Consider the following 17,293-nt stretch of genomic DNA (forward strand, 5'->3'; position numbering starts at 1 on the left):
CTCTCCCGCGATTTCGCGCGTTTGTCGTTCTCTCTCTCGCGCTCCCGCGCGCCGGTCGCGCTCTCACTCCCGCTCCCGCGCTCTCGTTTCAGCGCGCTTCGATCAGCTGTGCGCGTTCACGTCACCGCGCTCGTTCAAACACTCGCTCGCCTGGGCAAACAGGCGCGGAAAACAATAAACAGCTTTGTCCCCCGACTTTCGAGACGATCCGTTAATGTATTGTTACAAGACCAAAAATCATTGGTCTCTTAACTGGAGAACCTTCTCGAAGGTCGAAGGGATACAGCCGCCTGCGTTGACTCCGCATTCCTGTTTGCCCACTCGTCTCGAGACCGTTCGCGCTCGCAGATCGCTGTCGATTAGTTTTCTTTTCGCGCCGTCGCCGAATTATAAGCTGCTCACGCGCACGTTGCACTTGCAATTGCCGAACCGCCGACTTGTATTGTTTAGAACACTTGTTTGTCATACTGGACACGAAAAATACACTGCAATACGGACACTTTGATTATTGAAGTTTCTCTCCTCACTGCCTCCGACCTTTTCCAATTTCGCTCGTGTACCGCTCTAACTACGCGAATCTCGCGCGGCAATACAGCACATTTCTGGTCCTTCGAGCCGGATCAACTTGATCCTTTCTTCGGCTTCCTCGTCACTGTTCTCGAGCTCGCCGTTTGTGCGGAGTGTTGTGGTGCCGAAGTGACGTGCGGTCCACCGTCAGGAACGAAGATGGAAAAGTTAGTGGCGGTTCAGCGAGACCTTCAATCGCGCATTGCGCGCTCAACTGAGGTGCTAGAGAGCTTGGAGTCCACCAAGGTCACCATGGGCCTCGTCCGATCCGCCGTGTCAGTGATGGACGTTAGGTGGAGGAAATTTGAGACCAATCACGAGAAGCTAATAACGGACTTCGGGGACACTCTCGTTGAGAGCGCCTACTTCACAGACGATGTCGCGAGTGCTGTAGAGGTGGACTACCTCCGGCAGCGTGCCCGTCTGCTGGACGCGGAGCAGGCTCTCCTCCTGGCTGCGGAGGGGTCTAAGAAGGAGCGAGCTGGGCCCACGCCGTCGACGTCGCGTAATGCTCTCCCCCGGATTCAGCTGCCGCAGTTTTCGGGCAAATTTGAGGACTGGCCGGCTTTCCGAGACCTCTTCAGCTCTCTCGTGAGCAATGAATCCTCCCTGTCAAAAGTGGAGAAAATTCATTATTTGAAGACTAGCGTCAAGGGGGACGCCGAACAACTCATCAAAAACCTGCCAACGACGGAGGACAATTTTGAGCGCGCGTGGACCACCCTCAGCGACCATTATGAAAATAAGCGTCTGCTGGTGAGGTCATATCTGGCTGCATTCACCGCTCTCCCCAAGATGACGTCCGATTCGGTAACTGACCTTCGACGCATCTTCCACGGCGTGGTGTCTGTCGTCGGCTCTCTGGAGGGGATTGGCCGTGAGATCTCCAGCTGCTCGGACCTTTTCGTCCACCTGGTGGTCGAGCTCCTCGACACTAGGACCCGCCGGGAGTGGGAAAATTCGCTGGGAAAGAGCCCTGAGCGTTCGACGTACGACGAGCTCCGTGAGTTCCTGCAGGAGCAACTGATGACCCAGGAGGCGATCCTATCAACCGCCAGCGAACCGTCCGGAAAGTCGTCAGAAAAGTCCGGGCGCTCTGGCCGCAGCAATCACGTGAAGGGCCGCGCCGTCGATTCTAGCCGCAGCTGCCCAATCTGTAAGAAGGAACACTTCTTAGCTTTCTGCGAGCAATACAGGAAGAAATCTGCTCCCGAGCGACGCGAAGCGGTAACGACTCACCAACGCTGCTGGAACTGCCTAGGTCGTCATATGGTCAGCGCCTGCCCATCTTCCAAGAACTGCAACAAGTGCTCCGGACGTCATCATACGTCACTGCACGAGGCCTTCGCAGCCTCTTCGGCGCTCGCTGTGGACTGCTCTCCGTCGCCGACGGTGCATGTGACTGAGCGCCCGCCAGCAGAGTTTTCGTCGGTCTTGCTTGCGACGGCCCGCGTTCGTGTGACTGATCGTGCCGGAAAGTGCCACGTAGTTCGCGCGCTGGTCGACCCGGGGTCCGAAACCTGCCTGGTCGCCGAGTCACTCGCCCAGAGACTCCGCTTACCTCGAACCCCGACGTCGGTCGCTATTTTTGGCGTCGGCGGAATTTAGATGGGATTCTCCCGGGGCCGCCTCGTCGTCGCGTTGTCCTCGCGTACGAGACAATTCTCGTGCAGTATCTCCGCTCTCGTGTTGCCGCGCCTGTCAATGTACAGCGGCACGGCGGGCGGGAGCGCGTGTTCGTGGCCCCACGTGCGAGGACTTGACCTGGCCGACCCCGAGTACTTCCGTCGGGACCCGGTGGAGCTCCTCCTCGGCGCGGACGCGTACGCTGACATCGTCCTCCCCGATCTACGGCGGGGAGGACCCATGGAGCCGATCGCGCAGCAGACGCGCCTCGGCTGGATCATCCTGGGGCCCGCCGGAATCAACAGTCACGCCGTGTCATCCGTGACCTCGCTTCAGTGCACTACGACGGATGAACTGCCTGCCCTCGTGCGCCGCTTCTGGGAGTGGGAAGAAATGCCCCGCGGCCCCATGCCGCTTACCACCGAGGAGAGAGAGTGCGAGGAGTACTTCTCTCGAACGCACCAGCGTCTCTCCGACGGTCGATACGCAGTACGCCTGCCGCTTCGACGAGAGCCACCGGACCTGACTGCCACGCGCCGCGCTGCCTTCCGGATGTTCGCCACTATGGGGCGTCGGCTAGAGCGTGACCCGGCGCTTCGAGAGTCGCTTCCTGTATCGGACCTTCATGAGCGACTACCACGGCCTAGGTCATATGTCGCCCGTCGACGCCGCGCCTGCTGAGCGCTGCTGCTACCTGCCGCATCACGGGGTGCTCCGAGGATCCGGTATCAACGCCAAGCTCAGAGTCGTGTTCAACGGCTCTTCTCGCACCTCCGAGGGACTCGCTCTAAACGATTTCTTGCACACAGGGCCTAATCTTCTGCCACCTCTCGCCGACGTGCTCCTGCGCTGGCGCTGCCATCGCTACGTCTTCACCGCCGACGTGGAGAAGATGTTCCGCCAGATCCTAGTCCATCCGGCGGATCGGGACGTGCAGCGCATCCTGTGGACAGAGGACAACGACGTAAAGACCTTTCAGCTCAATACCGTCACGTACGGGCTGGCGTGCGCTCCGTACTTGGCGATTCGAGTGCTACGCCAACTCGCCTGCGACGAGACTCGGCGATTTCCCCGAGGTTCCGCCGCCCTCCAGCGGGATGTTTATATGGACGACATCCTTACCGGCGCCGAGGACTTGGAATCTGTTCGCCTCCTGCAGACACAGATATCCGCCCTCTGCATGGCGGGCGGGTTCCCTTTGCGGAAGTGGGCCGCTAACCACGGGGCAATCCTTGCAAGCGTCCCGCTCGAGCACCAGCTTCGACTTGCTGTGGACGCCACGTTGCCGACCGACGCCTGCTCCGTTGCTGGGTTTGAAATGGAAGCCCATGCGCGACGACTTCTCTCTCGTCGTCAGAAGATCGGCGGGAGTCCCTCCTACAAAGCGGGTTGTACTCTCTCAAACCGCTCGCCTGTTCGATCCCCTCGGCTGGTTGGCCCCCATCGTAGTACGGGCAAAACTGCTGATCCAAACCACCTGGTTGGAAGAGCTAGATTGGGACGCTCCTCTGCCATCGGGACATGCCGCAGCCTGGGCGAGATTTCGAGGAGGAGCTCCCTGTATTGGAGAAGGTACGAATACCGCGCTGGTATCGTTGCGGCGCAGCTCCTTGTGGCGTCGAGATCCATGGCTTCGCTGATGCCTCGGAGAGGGCTTACGCCGCCGTGGTGTACCTTCGGACGATCAGCGACGGAGAGCCTTACCTCTCGCTGGTGCAGGCTAAGACGAAGGTCGCGCCGCTGAAGAGGGTGTCTCTACCCAGACTGGAGCTCTGCGCAGCGGCCTTACTGGCGAAACTGGTCGATCACGTCCGAACTACGCTCGACCTGGCTGGATCCCCCACCTTCCTGTGGACGGACTCGACGGTCGTGCTCGCCTGGGTTAGAGGTCACCCTGCGAAATGGACCACCTTCGTGGCTAATCGTGTGGCGGAAATACAATGGTCCAGTGAAGAGTCTAGATGGAGACACGTACCTGGGCGCGATAATCCGGCGGACTGTGCGTCCCGGGGCGTGTCCCCGAGCGATCTGCTGGAGCATCCGCTATGGTGGACGGGGCCCAAGTTCCTGACCCAGGACCCTTCCGCTTGGCCTCCGCCTCCAGACTGCGATCTCCCGGACCTACCGGAGCAGCGCCTCACCCGGTGTCTGGCCGCCGCAAGCGCTCGGGAGCCTGAGGAGCTCGCCCGCTTTTCGTCGCTGCGCCGGCTGCTGCGCGTCTGGATATTGCGCTGGCGAAAGAGATCTCTGCGACGTCCGCCTTCGCCGCCGGACCTGAGCTCGGGGGAACTGAACGAGGCCTTGGAGAGGTGGCTGTTAGTGGTCCAGTCACTGGCCTACGCCGTGGAGCTGGAGGACGTCTCCTCCGGACGGTCGGTTTCAAAACGCAGTCCCCTCCGCAAGCTCACGCCGATACTAGGCAACCAGGGGATCCTGAGAGTGGGAGGTTAAAGCATTCGTTATTGAATGACGACCAGCGGCACCCGATCATCTTGCCGCCGGAGTCGCATTTGACTCGACTTACCATCGACGACAGCCACCGTCGCACGCTTCACGGAGGAACCCAGGCTACGCTGACCCACCTGCGACATCGCTTCTGGCTCCCGCGAGGCCGCCAACTGGTGCGGCGATACATTCATCGGTGCCTGCAGTGTGTTCGATGGCGGGCGGCCTCCCCTCAGCCACTGATGGGAAACCTGCCGAGAGCGAGGATCACGCCTAGCCGGCCGTTCCAGCACACAGGAGTGGACTTCGCGGGACCAATCTGGCTCCGAACGACGAAGGGCCGCGGACATAAAGCCTACAAGGCTTTTCTCTGCGTCTTTGTCTGTTTCAGCTCCCGCGCCGTTCACTTGGAGGTTGTAAGCGACTACTCGGCCGACGCCTTCCTCGCCGCCTTCCGACGCTTCGTCTCCCGACGAGGTCTGTGCCAGGTTGTTTACTCCGACCGGGGTACGAATTTCGTGGGGGCTGACACGCAACTCAAGGACCTATTCGACCAGGCGAGCCGTGAGCGCCACCGAATCGTCGGGTGCTTAGCCGATGACGGAGTCCAGTGGCGCTTTAACCCCCCGGCGGCGCCTCACTTCGGGGGCTTGTGGGAAGCGGCGGTGAGAGCGCTTAAGCACCACCTGAGACGAGTCATAGGCGAGACCCGGTTGACCTTCGAGGAAATGGCCACTTTCCTCGCTGAGACCGAGGCCTGTCTCAACTCTCGCCCGCTCCAGGCCCTGACGGACGATCCAGAGGACCTCGACGTCCTGACCCCCGATCACTTCCTGATCGGGGCGCGTCTCAACGCGGTTCCGGAGCCGACACTCATCAACGTGCCTGAGAACCGACTCAGCCGCTGGCGGCTCCTCCAGCAGATGCGGGACCACTTTTGGCATAGGTGGTCCCGCGAGTATCTCCAGACCCTCTCCCCACGGCCCAAGTGGTGGTCGATAAGCGGGAATCCGCACGAGGGCCAGCTGTGCCTGATCAAAAGCGAGACCACGCCGCCGTGCCGCTGGCCCCTCGCGCGGATAGTGCGCCTCCACCCTGGAGACGATGGCCATGTACGTGTGGTGGACGTCCGGACCTCCGCCGGTGAACAGTCCCGTCCGGTGGTTAAATTAGTACCCCTGCCGACAGCGGACGCTGCGGAACCGGGGACGCTCGAATAGATCGCGCGTTCAAGCTCAACTCGTGTCTCGTGTAAATCCTGTAAATTATGTGTATTTGTGCGATTCCTGTATGAAACTCGGTAAAACGGCTGTTAAATAGTGTGCTCTTACCTTCGTTGTTTGTCGCCACGATGGCCATGCCCTTGAGAGCGGGGGTCGCGGGATCAATCGTCGACCACCTGTCGACGAGGCGAGCGGGATGTCGCGAATTCATTCGCGAGAATTAGTCGGCGTGATAAATGAGAGTGTCGCGCGCCTGTCACTCTCTCCCGCGATTTCGCGCTTGTCGTTCTCTCTCTCGCGCTCCCGCGCGCCGGTCGCGCTCTCACTCGCGCTCCCGCGCTCTCGTTTCAGCGCGCTTCGATCAGCTGTGCGCGTTCACGTCACCGCGCTCGTTCAAACACTCGCTCGCCTGGGCAAACAGGCGCGGAAAACAATAAACAGCTTTGTCCCCCGACTTTCGAGACGATCCGTTAATGTATTGTTACAAGACCAAAAATCATTGGTCTCTTAACTGGAGAACCTTCTCGAAGGTCGAAGGGATACAGCCGCCTGCGTTGACTCCGCATTCCTGTTTGCCCACTCGTCTCGAGACCGTTCGCGCTCGCAGATCGCTGTCGATTAGTTTTCTTTTCGCGCCGTCGCCGAATTATAAGCTGCTCACGCGCACGTTGCACTTGCAATTGCCGAACCGCCGACTTGTATTGTTTAGAACACTTGTTTGTCATACTGGACACGAAAAATACACTGCAATACGGACACTTTGATTATTGAAGTTTCTCTCCTCACTGCCTCCGACCTTTTCCAATTTCGCTCGTGTACCGCTCTAACTACGCGAATCTCGCGCGGTAATACAGCACAGTTTGTATTGCTTTCCGTTTTGTTTGTACCCTTACAGGTGTAAATATACCGAATGTTCAAAAATGATATTAGAGCTAATAATGTCATTTTTGGGATATTTCAATTTTGTATACGGGTGCTGTTTTGTAATTGCCTGCAGACGTTTGCACCGCTTTCCATTTTGTTCGTATCTATACAGGATTTTTGTGATTATACAGGATTTTTAAAATTGATGTTACAGCTAATAGTGTCATTTTTTAAGATATTTTAATTCTGTAAACGCTGTTTTGTTACCGTCTGCAGACGTTTGTATTGCTTTCCGTTTTGTTTGTACCCGTACAGGTGTAAATACACCGAGTTTTAAAAATTGATGTTATAGCTAATAGTGTCATTTTTTTAACATATTTTAATTCTGTAAACGGGTGCTGTTTTGTTACCGTCTGCAGACGTTTGTATTGCTTTCTGTTTTGTTTGCACCCTTACAGGTGTAAATATATCGAATGTTCAAAATTGACATTAGAGCTAATAATGTCATTTTTGGGATATTTCAATTTTGTATACGGGTGCTGTTTTATAATTGCCTGCAGACGTTTGTACCGCTTTCCGTTTCGTTCGTATCTATACAGGTGTAATTACACAGAATTTTTAAAATTGATTACAGCTTGTACTGTCATTTTATGAGAAATTTTATTTCTGTAAACGGGTGATGTTTTGTATATGGGTGCTGTTTTGTTACCGTTTGCAGACGTTTGTATTGCTTTCTGTTTTGTTTATACCCTTACAGGTGTAAATATACCGAATGTTCAAAATTGATATTAGAGCTAATAATGTCATTTTTGGGATATTTCAATATTGTATACGGCTGCTGTTTTATAATTGCCTGCAGACGTTTGTACCGCTTTCCATTTTGTTCGTATCTATACAGGTGTAATTATACAGAATTTTTAAAATTGATGTTACAGCTAATAGTGTCATTTTTTAAGATATTTTAATTCTGTAAACGGGTGCTGTTTTGTTACCGTCTGCAGACGTTTGTATTGGTTTCTGTTTTGTTTGCACCCTTACAGATGTAAATATACCGAATGTTCAAAATTGATATTAGAGCAAATAATGTCATTTTTGGGATATTTCAATTTTGTATACGGGTACTGTTTTGTAATTGCCTGCAGACGTTTGTACCGCTTTCCATTTTGTTCGTATCTATACAGGTGTAATTATACAGAATTTTTAAAATTGATGTTATAGCTAATAATGTCATTTTATGAGAAATTTTAATTCTGTAAACGCTGTTATGTTATCGTCTGCAGACGTTTGTATTGCTTTCTGTTTTATTTGCACCCTTACAGGTGTAAATATATCGAATGTTCAAAATTGACATTAGAGCTAATAATGTCATTTTTGGGATATTTCAATTTTGTATATGGCTGTTTTATAATTGCCTGCAGACGTTTGTACCGCTTTCCATTTGTTCGTATCTATACAGGTGTAATTATACAGAATTTTTAAAATTGATGTTACAGCTAATAGTGTCATTTTTTAAGATATTTTAATTCTGTAAACGGGTGCTGTTTTGTTACCATCTGCAGACGTTTGTATTGGTTTCTGTTTTGTTTGCACCCTTACAGGTGTAAATATATCGAATGTTCAAAATTGACATTAGAGCTAATAATGTCATTTTTGGGATATTTCAATTTTGTATACGGCTGCTGTTTTATAATTGCCTGCAGACGTTTGTATTGGTACCGCTTTCCATTTTGTTCGTATCTATACAGGTGTAATTATACAGAATTTTTAAAATTGATGTTACAGCTAATAGTGTCATTTTTTAAGATATTTTAATTCTGTAAACGAGTGCTGTTTTGTTACCGTCTGCAGACGTTTGTATTGGTTTCTGTTTTGTTTGCACCCTTACAGATGTAAATATACCGAATGTTCAAAATTGATATTAGAGCAAATAATGTCATTTTTGGGATATTTCAATTTTGTATACGGGTACTGTTTTGTAATTGCCTGCAGACGTTTGTACCGCTTTCCATTTTGTTCGTATCTATACAGGTGTAATTATACAGAATTTTTAAAATTGATGTTACAGCTAATAGTGTCATTTTTTAAGATATTTTAATTCTGTAAACGCTGTTTTGTTATCGTCTGCAGACGTTTGTATTGCTTTCTGTTTTGTTTGCACCCTTACAGGTGTAAATATATCGAATGTTCAAAATTGACATTAGAGCTAATAATGTCATTTTTGGGATATTTCAATTTTGTATACGGCTGCTGTTTTATAATTGCCTGCAGACGTTTCTACCGCTTTCCATTTTGTTCGTATCTACAGGTGTAATTATACAGAATTTTTAAAATTGATGTTACAGCTAATAGTGTCATTTTTTAAGATATTTTAATTCTGTAAACGGGTGCTGTTTTGTTACCGTCTGCAGACGTATTGGTTTCTGTTTTATTTGCACCCTTACAGGTGTAAATATACCGAATGTTCAAAATTGATATTAGAGCAAATAATGTCATTTTTGGGATATTTCAATTTTGTATACGGGTACTGTTTTGTAATTGCCTGCAGACGTTTGTACCGCTTTCCATTTTGTTCGTATCTATACAGGTGTAATTATACAGAATTTTTAAAATTGATGTTATAGCTAATAATGTCATTTTATGAGAAATTTTAATTCTGTAAACGCTGTTTTGTTATCGTCTGCAGACGTTTGTATTGCTTTCCGTTTTGTTTGTACCCGTACAGGTGTAAATACACCGAGTTGCAAAAATTGATGTTACAGCTAATAGTGTCATTTTTTAAGATATTTTAATTCTGTAAACGGGTGCTGTTTTGTTACCGTCTGCAGACGTTTGTATTGCTTTCTGTTTTGTTTGCACCCTTACAGGTGTAAATATATCGAATGTTCAAAATTGACATTAGAGCTAATAATGTCATTTTTGGGATATTTCAATTTTGTATACGGCTGTTTTATAATTGCCTGCAGACGTTTGTACCGCTTTCCATTTTGTTCGTATCTATACAGGTGTAATTATACAGAATTTTTAAAATTGATGTTACAGCTAATAGTGTCATTTTTTAAGATATTTTAATTCTGTAATCGAGTGCTGTTTTGTTACCGTCTGCAGACGTTTGTATTGGTTTTTGTTTTGTTTGCACCCTTACAGATGTAAATATACCGAATGTTCAAAATTGATATTAAAGCAAATAATGTCATTTTTGGGATATTTCAATTTTGTATACGGGTACTGTTTTGTAATTGCCTGCAGACGTTTGTACCGCTTTCCATTTTGTTCGTATCTATACAGGTGTAATTATACAGAATTTTTAAAATTGATGTTACAGCTAATAGTGTCATTTTTTAAGATATTTTAATTCTGTAAACGCTGTTTTGTTATCGTCTGCAGACGTTTGTATTGCTTTCTGTTTTGTTTGCACCCTTACAGGTGTAAATATATCGAATGTTCAAAATTGACATTAGAGCTAATAATGTCATTTTTGGGATATTTCAATTTTGTATACGGCTGCTGTTTTATAATTGCCTGCAGACGTTTTTACCGCTTTCCATTTTGTTCGTATCTATACAGGTGTAATTATACAGAATTTTTAAAATTGATGTTACAGCTAATAGTGTCATTTTTTAAGATATTTTAATTCTGTAAACGGGTGCTGTTTTGTTACCGTCTGCAGACGTATTGGTTTCTGTTTTGTTTGCACCCTTACAGGTGTAAATATACCGAATGTTCAAAATTGATATTAGAGCAAATAATGTCATTTTTGGGATATTTCAATTTTGTATACGGGTACTGTTTTGTAATTGCCTGCAGACGTTTGTACCGCTTTCCATTTTGTTCGTATCTATACAGGTGTAATTATACAGAATTTTTAAAATTGATGTTATAGCTAATAATGTCATTTTATGAGAAATTTTAATTCTGTAAACGCTGTTTTGTTATCGTCTGCAGACGTTTGTATTGCTTTCCGTTTTGTTTGTACCCGTACAGGTGTAAATACACCGAGTTGTAAAAATTGATGTTACAGCTAATAGTGTCATTTTTTAAGATATTTTAATTCTGTAAACGGGTGCTGTTTTGTTACCGTCTGCAGACGTTTGTATTGCTTTCTGTTTTGTTTGCACCCTTACAGGTGTAAATATATCGAATGTTCAAAATTGACATTAGAGCTAATAATGTCATTTTTGGGATATTTCAATTTTGTATACGGCTGTTTTATAATTGCCTGCAGACGTTTGTACCGCTTTCCATTTTGTTCGTATCTATACAGGTGTAATTATACAGAATTTTTAAAATTGATGTTACAGCTAATAGTGTCATTTTTTAAGATATTTTAATTCTGTAAACGGGTGCTGTTTTGTTACCATCTGCAGACGTTTGTATTGGTTTCTGTTTTGTTTGCACCCTTACAGGTGTAAATATATCGAATGTTCAAAATTGACATTAGAGCTAATAATGTCATTTTTGGGATATTTCAATTTTTTATACGGGTGCTGTTTTGTAATTGCCTGCAGACGTTTGTACCGCTTTCCGTTTCGTTTGTACCCCTACAGGTGTAAATACACCGAGTTTTAAAAATTGATGTTACAGCTAATAGTGTCATTTTTTAAGATATTTTAATTCTGTAAACGATTGTTTTATAATCGTCTGCTGACGTTTGTATTGCTTTCCGTTTTGTTTGTACCCGTACAGGTGTAAATACACCGAGTTGTAAAAATTGATGTTACAGCTAATAATGTCATTTTTTAAGATATTTTAATTCTGTAAACGGGTGCTGTTTTGTTACCGTCTGCAGACGTTTGTATTGCTTTCTGTTTTGTTTGCACCCTTACAGGTGTAAATATATCGAATGTTCAAAATTGACATTAGAGCTAATAATGTCATTTTTGGGATATTTCAATTTTGTATACAGCTGTTTTATAATTGCCTGCAGACGTTTGTACCGCTTTCCATTTTGTTCGTATCTATATAGGTGTAATTATACAGAATTTTTAAAATTGATGTTACAGCTAATAGTGTCATTTTTTAAGATATTTTAATTCTGTAAACGGGTGCTGTTTTGTTACCGTCTGCAGACGTTTGTATTGGTTTCTGTTTTGTTGGCACTTTTACAGGTGTAAATATACCGAATGTTCAAAATTGATATTAGAGCTAATAATGTCATTTTTGGGATATTTCAATTTTTTATACGGGTGCTGTTTTGTAATTGCCTGCAGACGTTTGTACCGCTTTTTGTTTCGTTTGTACCCCTACAGGTGTAAATACACCGAGTTTTAAAAATTGATGTTACAGCTAATAGTGTCATTTTTTAAGATATTTTAATTCTGTAAACGATTGTTTTATAATCGTCTGCAGACGTTTGTACCGCTTTTTTGCAAGGTTTTGCGAAGGGTGCTAAGTGCGGACAGTGTCACTAATAATGTCATTTTTGGGATATTTCAATTCTGTATACGGGTGCTGTTTTGTAATTGCCTGCAGACGTTTGTACCGCTTTCCATTTTGTTTGCACCCTTACAGGTGTAAATATACCGAATGTTCAAAATTGATATTAGAGCTAATAATGTCATTTTTGGGATATTTCAATTTTCTATACGGGTGCCGTTTTGTAATTGCCTGCAGACGTTTGTACCGCTTTCCGTTTTATTTGTATCACTACAGATGTAAATATACCGAATGTTCAAAATTGATATTAGAGCTAATAATGTCATTTTTGGGATATTTCAATTTTGTATACGGGTGCTGTTTTGTAATTGCCTGCAGACGTTTGTACCGCTTTCCATTTTGTTCGTATCTATACAAGTGTAATTATACAGAATTTTTAAAATTGATGTTATAGCTAATAATGTCATTTTATGAGAAATTTTAATTCTATAAATGCTGTTTTGTTACCGTCTGCAGACGTTTGTATTGCTTTCTGTTTCGTTTGTACCTGTAAAGGTACCTTTACAGGTACAAATATATCGAATGTTCAAAATTGATATTAGAGCTAATAATGTCATTTTTGAGATATTTCAATTCTGCATACGGGTGTTATTTTGTAATTGCCTGCAGACGTTTGTACCGCTTTCCATTATGTTCATATCTATACAGGTGTAAATATATCGAATTTTGTTAATTGATGTTACAGCTAATAATGAAGAAATTTTAATTCTGTAAACGCTGTTTTGTTACCGTCTGCTGACGTTTGTATTGCTTTCTGTTTTCTTTATACCCTTACAGGTGTAAATATACCGAATGTTCAAAATTGATATTAGAGCTAATAATGTCATTTTTGGGATATTTCAATTTTGTATACGGGTGCTGTTTTGTAATTGCCTGCAGACGTTTGTACCGCTTTTTTGCAAGGTTTTGCGAAGGGTGCTAAGTGCGGACAGTGTCACTAATAATGTCATTTTTGGGATATTTCAATTCTACATACGGGTGCTGTTTTGTAATTGCCTGCAGACGTTTGTACAGCTTTCCATTTTGTTCGTATCTATACAGATGTAATTATACAGAATTTTTAAGATTGATGTTATAGCTAATAATGTCATTTTATGAGAAATTTTAATTCTGTAAACGCTTGTTTTGTTACCGTCTGCTGACGTTTGTATTGCTTTCCGTTTTGTTTGTACCCGTACAGGTGTAAATACACCGAGTTGTAAAAATTGATGTTACAGCTAATAGTGTCATTTTTTAAGATATTTTAATTCTGTAAACGGGTGCTGTTTTGTTACCGTCTGCAGACGTTTGTATTGCTTTCTGTTTTGTTTGCACCCTTACAGGTGTAAATATATCGAATGTTCAAAATTGACATTAGAGCTAATAATGTCATTTTTGGGATATTTCAATTTTGTATACGGCTGCTGTTTTATAATTGCCTGCAGACGTTTGTACCGCTTTCCATTTTGTTCGTATCTATACAGGTGTAATTATACAGAATTTTTAAAATTGATGTTACAGCTAATAGTGTCATTTTTTAAGATATTTTAATTCTGTAAACGGGTGCTGTTTTGTTACCGTCTGCAGACGTTTGTATTGCTTTCTGTTTTCTTTATACCCTTACAGGTGTAAATATACCGAATGTTCAAAATTGACATTAGAGCTAATAATGTCATTTTTGGGATATTTCAATTTTGTATACGGCTGCTGTTTTATAATTGCCTGCAGACGTTTGTACCGCTTTCCATTTTGTTCGTATCTATACAGGTGTAATTATACAGAATTTTTAAAATTGATGTTACAGCTAATAGTGTCATTTTTTAAGATATTTTAATTCTGTAAACGGGTGCTGTTTTGTTACCGTCTGCAGACGTTTGTATTGGTTTCTGTTTTGTTTGCACCCTTACAGGTGTAAATATACCGAGTTTTAAAAATTGATGTTACAGCTAATAGTGTCATTTTTTAAGATATTTTAATTCTGTAAACGCTGTTTTGTTATCGTCTGCAGACGTTTGTATTGCTTTCGTTTTGTTTGTACCCGTACAGGTGTAAATACACCGAGTTTTAAAAATTGATGTTACAGCTAATAGTGTTTTAAGATATTTTAATTCTGTAAACGGGTGCTGTTTTGTTACCGTCTGCAGACGTTTGTATTGCTTTCTGTTTTGTTTGCACCCTTACAGGTGTAAATATATCGAATGTTCAAAATTGACATTAGAGCTAATAATGTCATTTTTGGGATATTTCAATTTTGTATACGGGTGCTGTTTTATAATTGCCTGCAGACGTTTGTACCGCTTTCCATTTTGTTCGTAACTATACAGGTGTAATTATACAGAATTTTTTAAGTTGATGTTACAGCTAAAAATGTCATTTTTTGAGAAATTTTAATTTTGTAAACGCTGTTTTGTTACCGTCTGCAGACGTTTGTATTGCTTTCCGTTTTGTCTGTACCTACAGGTATAAATACACCGAGTTTTAAAAATTGATGTTACAGCTAATAGTGTCATTTTTTAAGATATTTTAATTCTGTAAACGGGTGCTGTTTTGTTACCGTCTGCAGACGTTTGTATTGCTTTCGTTTTGTTTGTACCCGTACAGGTGTAAATACACCGAGTTTTAAAAATTGATGTTACAGCTAATAGTGTTTTAAGATATTTTAATTCTGTAAACGAGTGCTGTTTTGTTACCGTCTGCAGACGTTTGTATTGCTTTCTGTTTTGTTTGCACCCTTACAGGTGTAAATATATCGAATGTTCAAAATTGACATTAGAGCTAATAATGTCATTTTTGGGATATTTCAATTTTGTATACGGGTGCTGTTTTATAATTGCCTGCAGACGTTTGTATCGCTTTCCATTTTGTTCGTAACTATACAGGTGTAATTATACAGAATTTTTTAAGTTGATGTTACAGCTAAAAATGTCATTTTTTGAGAAATTTTAATTCTGTAAACGCTGTTTTGTTACCGTCTGCAGACGTTTGTATTGCTTTCCGTTTTGTTTGTACCCCTACAGGTATAAATACACCGAGTTTTAAAAATTGAAGTTACAGCTAATAGTGTCATTTTTTAAGATATTTTAATTATGTAAACGGGTGCTGTTTTGTTACCGTCTGCAGACGTTTGTATTGCTTTCTGTTTTGTTTATACCCTTACAGGTGTAAATATACCAAATGTTCAAAATTGATATTAGAGCTAATAATGTCATTTTTGGGATATTTCAATTTTGTATACGGGTACTGTTTTGTAATTGCATGCAGACGTTTGTACCGCTTTCCATTTTGTTCGTATCTATACAGGTGTAATTATACAGAATTTTTAAAATTGATGTTATAGCTAATAATGTCATTTTATGAGAAATTTTAATTCTGTAAACGCTGTTTTGTTATCGTCTGCAGACGTTTGTATTGCTTTCCGTTTTGTTTGTACCCGTACAGGTGTAAATACAACGAGTTTTAAAAATTGATGTTACAGCTAATAGTGTCATTTTTTAAGATATTTTAATTCTGTAAACGGGTGCTGTTTTGTTACCGTCTGCAGACGTTTGTATTGCTTTCTGTTTTGTTTGCACCCTTACAGGTGTAAATATATCGAATGTTCAAAATTGACATTAGAGCTAATAATGTCATTTTTGGGATATTTTAATTTTGTATACGGCTGTTTTATAATTGCCTGCAGACGTTTGTACCGCTTTCCATTTTGTTCGTATCTATACAGGTGTAATTATACAGAATTTTTAAAATTGATGTTACAGCTAATAGTGTCATTTTTTAAGATATTTTAATTCTGTAAACGGGTGCTGTTTTGTTACCATCTGCAGACGTTTGTATTGGTTTCTGTTTTGTTTGCACCCTTACAGGTGTAAATATATCGAATGTTCAAAATTGACATTAGAGCTAATAATGTCATTTTTGGGATATTTCAATTTTGTATACGGCTGCTGTTTTATAATTGCCTGCAGACGTTTGTTCCGCTTTCCATTTTGTTCGTATCTATACAGGTGTAATTATACAGAATTTTTAAAATTGATGTTACAGCTAATAGTGTCATTTTTTAAGATATTTTAATTCTGTAAACGGGTGCTGTTTTGTTACCGTCTGCAGACGTATTGGTTTCTGTTTTGTTTGCACCCTTACAGGTGTAAATATACCGAATGTTCAAAATTGATATTAGAGCAAATAATGTCATTTTTGGGATATTTCAATTTTGTATACGGGTACTGTTTTGTAATTGCCTGCAGACGTTTGTACCGCTTTCCATTTTGTTCGTATCTATACAGATGTAATTATACAGAATTTTTAAAATTGATGTTATAGCTAATAATGTCATTTTATGAGAAATTTTAATTCTGTAAACGCTGTTTTGTTACCGTCTGCTGACGTTTGTATTGCTTTCCGTTTTATTTGTACCCGTACAGGTGTGAATACACCGAGTTGTAAAAATTGATGTTACAGCTAATAGTGTCATTTTTTAAGATATTTTAATTCTGTAAACGGGTGCTGTTTTGTTACCGTCTGCAGACGTTTGTATTGCTTTCTGTTTTGTTTGCACCCTTACAGGTGTAAATATATCGAATGTTCAAAATTGACATTAGAGCTAATAATGTCATTTTTGGGATATTTCAATTTTGTATACAGCTGTTTTATAATTGCCTGCAGACGTTTGTACCGCTTTCCATTTTGTTCGTATCTATATAGGTGTAATTATACAGAATTTTTAAAATTGATGTTACAGCTAATAGTGTCATTTTTTAAGATATTTTAATTCTGTAAACGGGTGCTGTTTTGTTACCGTCTGCAGACGTTTGTATTGGTTTCTGTTTTGTTGGCACTTTTACAGGTGTAAATATACCGAATGTTCAAAATTGATATTAGAGCTAATAATGTCATTTTTGGGATATTTCAATTTTTTATACGGGTGCTGTTTTGTAATTGCCTGCAGACGTTTGTACCGCTTTTTGTTTCGTTTGTACCCCTACAGGTGTAAATACACCGAGTTTTAAAAATTGATGTTACAGCTAATAGTGTCATTTTTTAAGATATTTTAATTCTGTAAACGATTGTTTTATAATCGTCTGCAGACGTTTGTACCGCTTTTTTGCAAGGTTTTGCGAAGGGTGCTAAGTGCGGACAGTGTCACTAATAATGTCATTTTT

General features: G+C 42.9%; 3 protein-coding genes across 3 annotated transcripts; all 3 read left to right on the forward strand.

Moving 5' to 3' along the window:
* Window positions 1-726: 726 nt before the first annotated feature.
* Window positions 727-2,175, forward strand: LOC145946935 (uncharacterized). Its single transcript, XM_083056689.1, has one exon. The coding sequence runs from the start codon at window positions 727-729 to the stop codon at window positions 2,173-2,175; it is 1,449 nt and encodes a 482-aa protein (XP_082912815.1).
* A 643-nt stretch (window positions 2,176-2,818) lies between these two features.
* Window positions 2,819-4,644, forward strand: LOC145946936 (uncharacterized). Its single transcript, XM_083056690.1, has 2 exons — window positions 2,819-3,496; window positions 3,724-4,644. The coding sequence occupies exons 1-2, from the start codon at window positions 2,819-2,821 to the stop codon at window positions 4,642-4,644; spliced, it is 1,599 nt and encodes a 532-aa protein (XP_082912816.1).
* Window positions 4,645-4,880: 236 nt separating this feature from the next.
* LOC145946937 (uncharacterized) lies at window positions 4,881-5,858 on the forward strand. The gene has a single exon (XM_083056691.1). The coding sequence runs from the start codon at window positions 4,881-4,883 to the stop codon at window positions 5,856-5,858; it is 978 nt and encodes a 325-aa protein (XP_082912817.1).
* Window positions 5,859-17,293: the final 11,435 nt, after the last annotated feature.

Source organism: Prenolepis imparis, unplaced genomic scaffold (genome assembly GCF_030444845.1).
Source record: "Prenolepis imparis isolate NDT839.2.m4 unplaced genomic scaffold, iyPreImpa1.0 SCAF_30, whole genome shotgun sequence".
NCBI lineage: Eukaryota > Metazoa > Arthropoda > Insecta > Hymenoptera > Formicidae > Prenolepis > Prenolepis imparis.

Coding starts and splice junctions, on each gene's coding strand:
- LOC145946935 (XM_083056689.1), top strand. CDS start 727: ATGGAAAAGTTAGTGGCGGTTCAGCGAGACCTTCAATCGCGCATTGCG.
- LOC145946936 (XM_083056690.1), top strand. CDS start 2,819: ATGAGCGACTACCACGGCCTAGGTCATATGTCGCCCGTCGACGCCGCG. Junction 3,497..3,723: donor TGCCGACCGACGCCTGCTCC/GTTGCTGGGTTT, acceptor GACATGCCGCAG/CCTGGGCGAGATTTCGAGGA.
- LOC145946937 (XM_083056691.1), top strand. CDS start 4,881: ATGGGAAACCTGCCGAGAGCGAGGATCACGCCTAGCCGGCCGTTCCAG.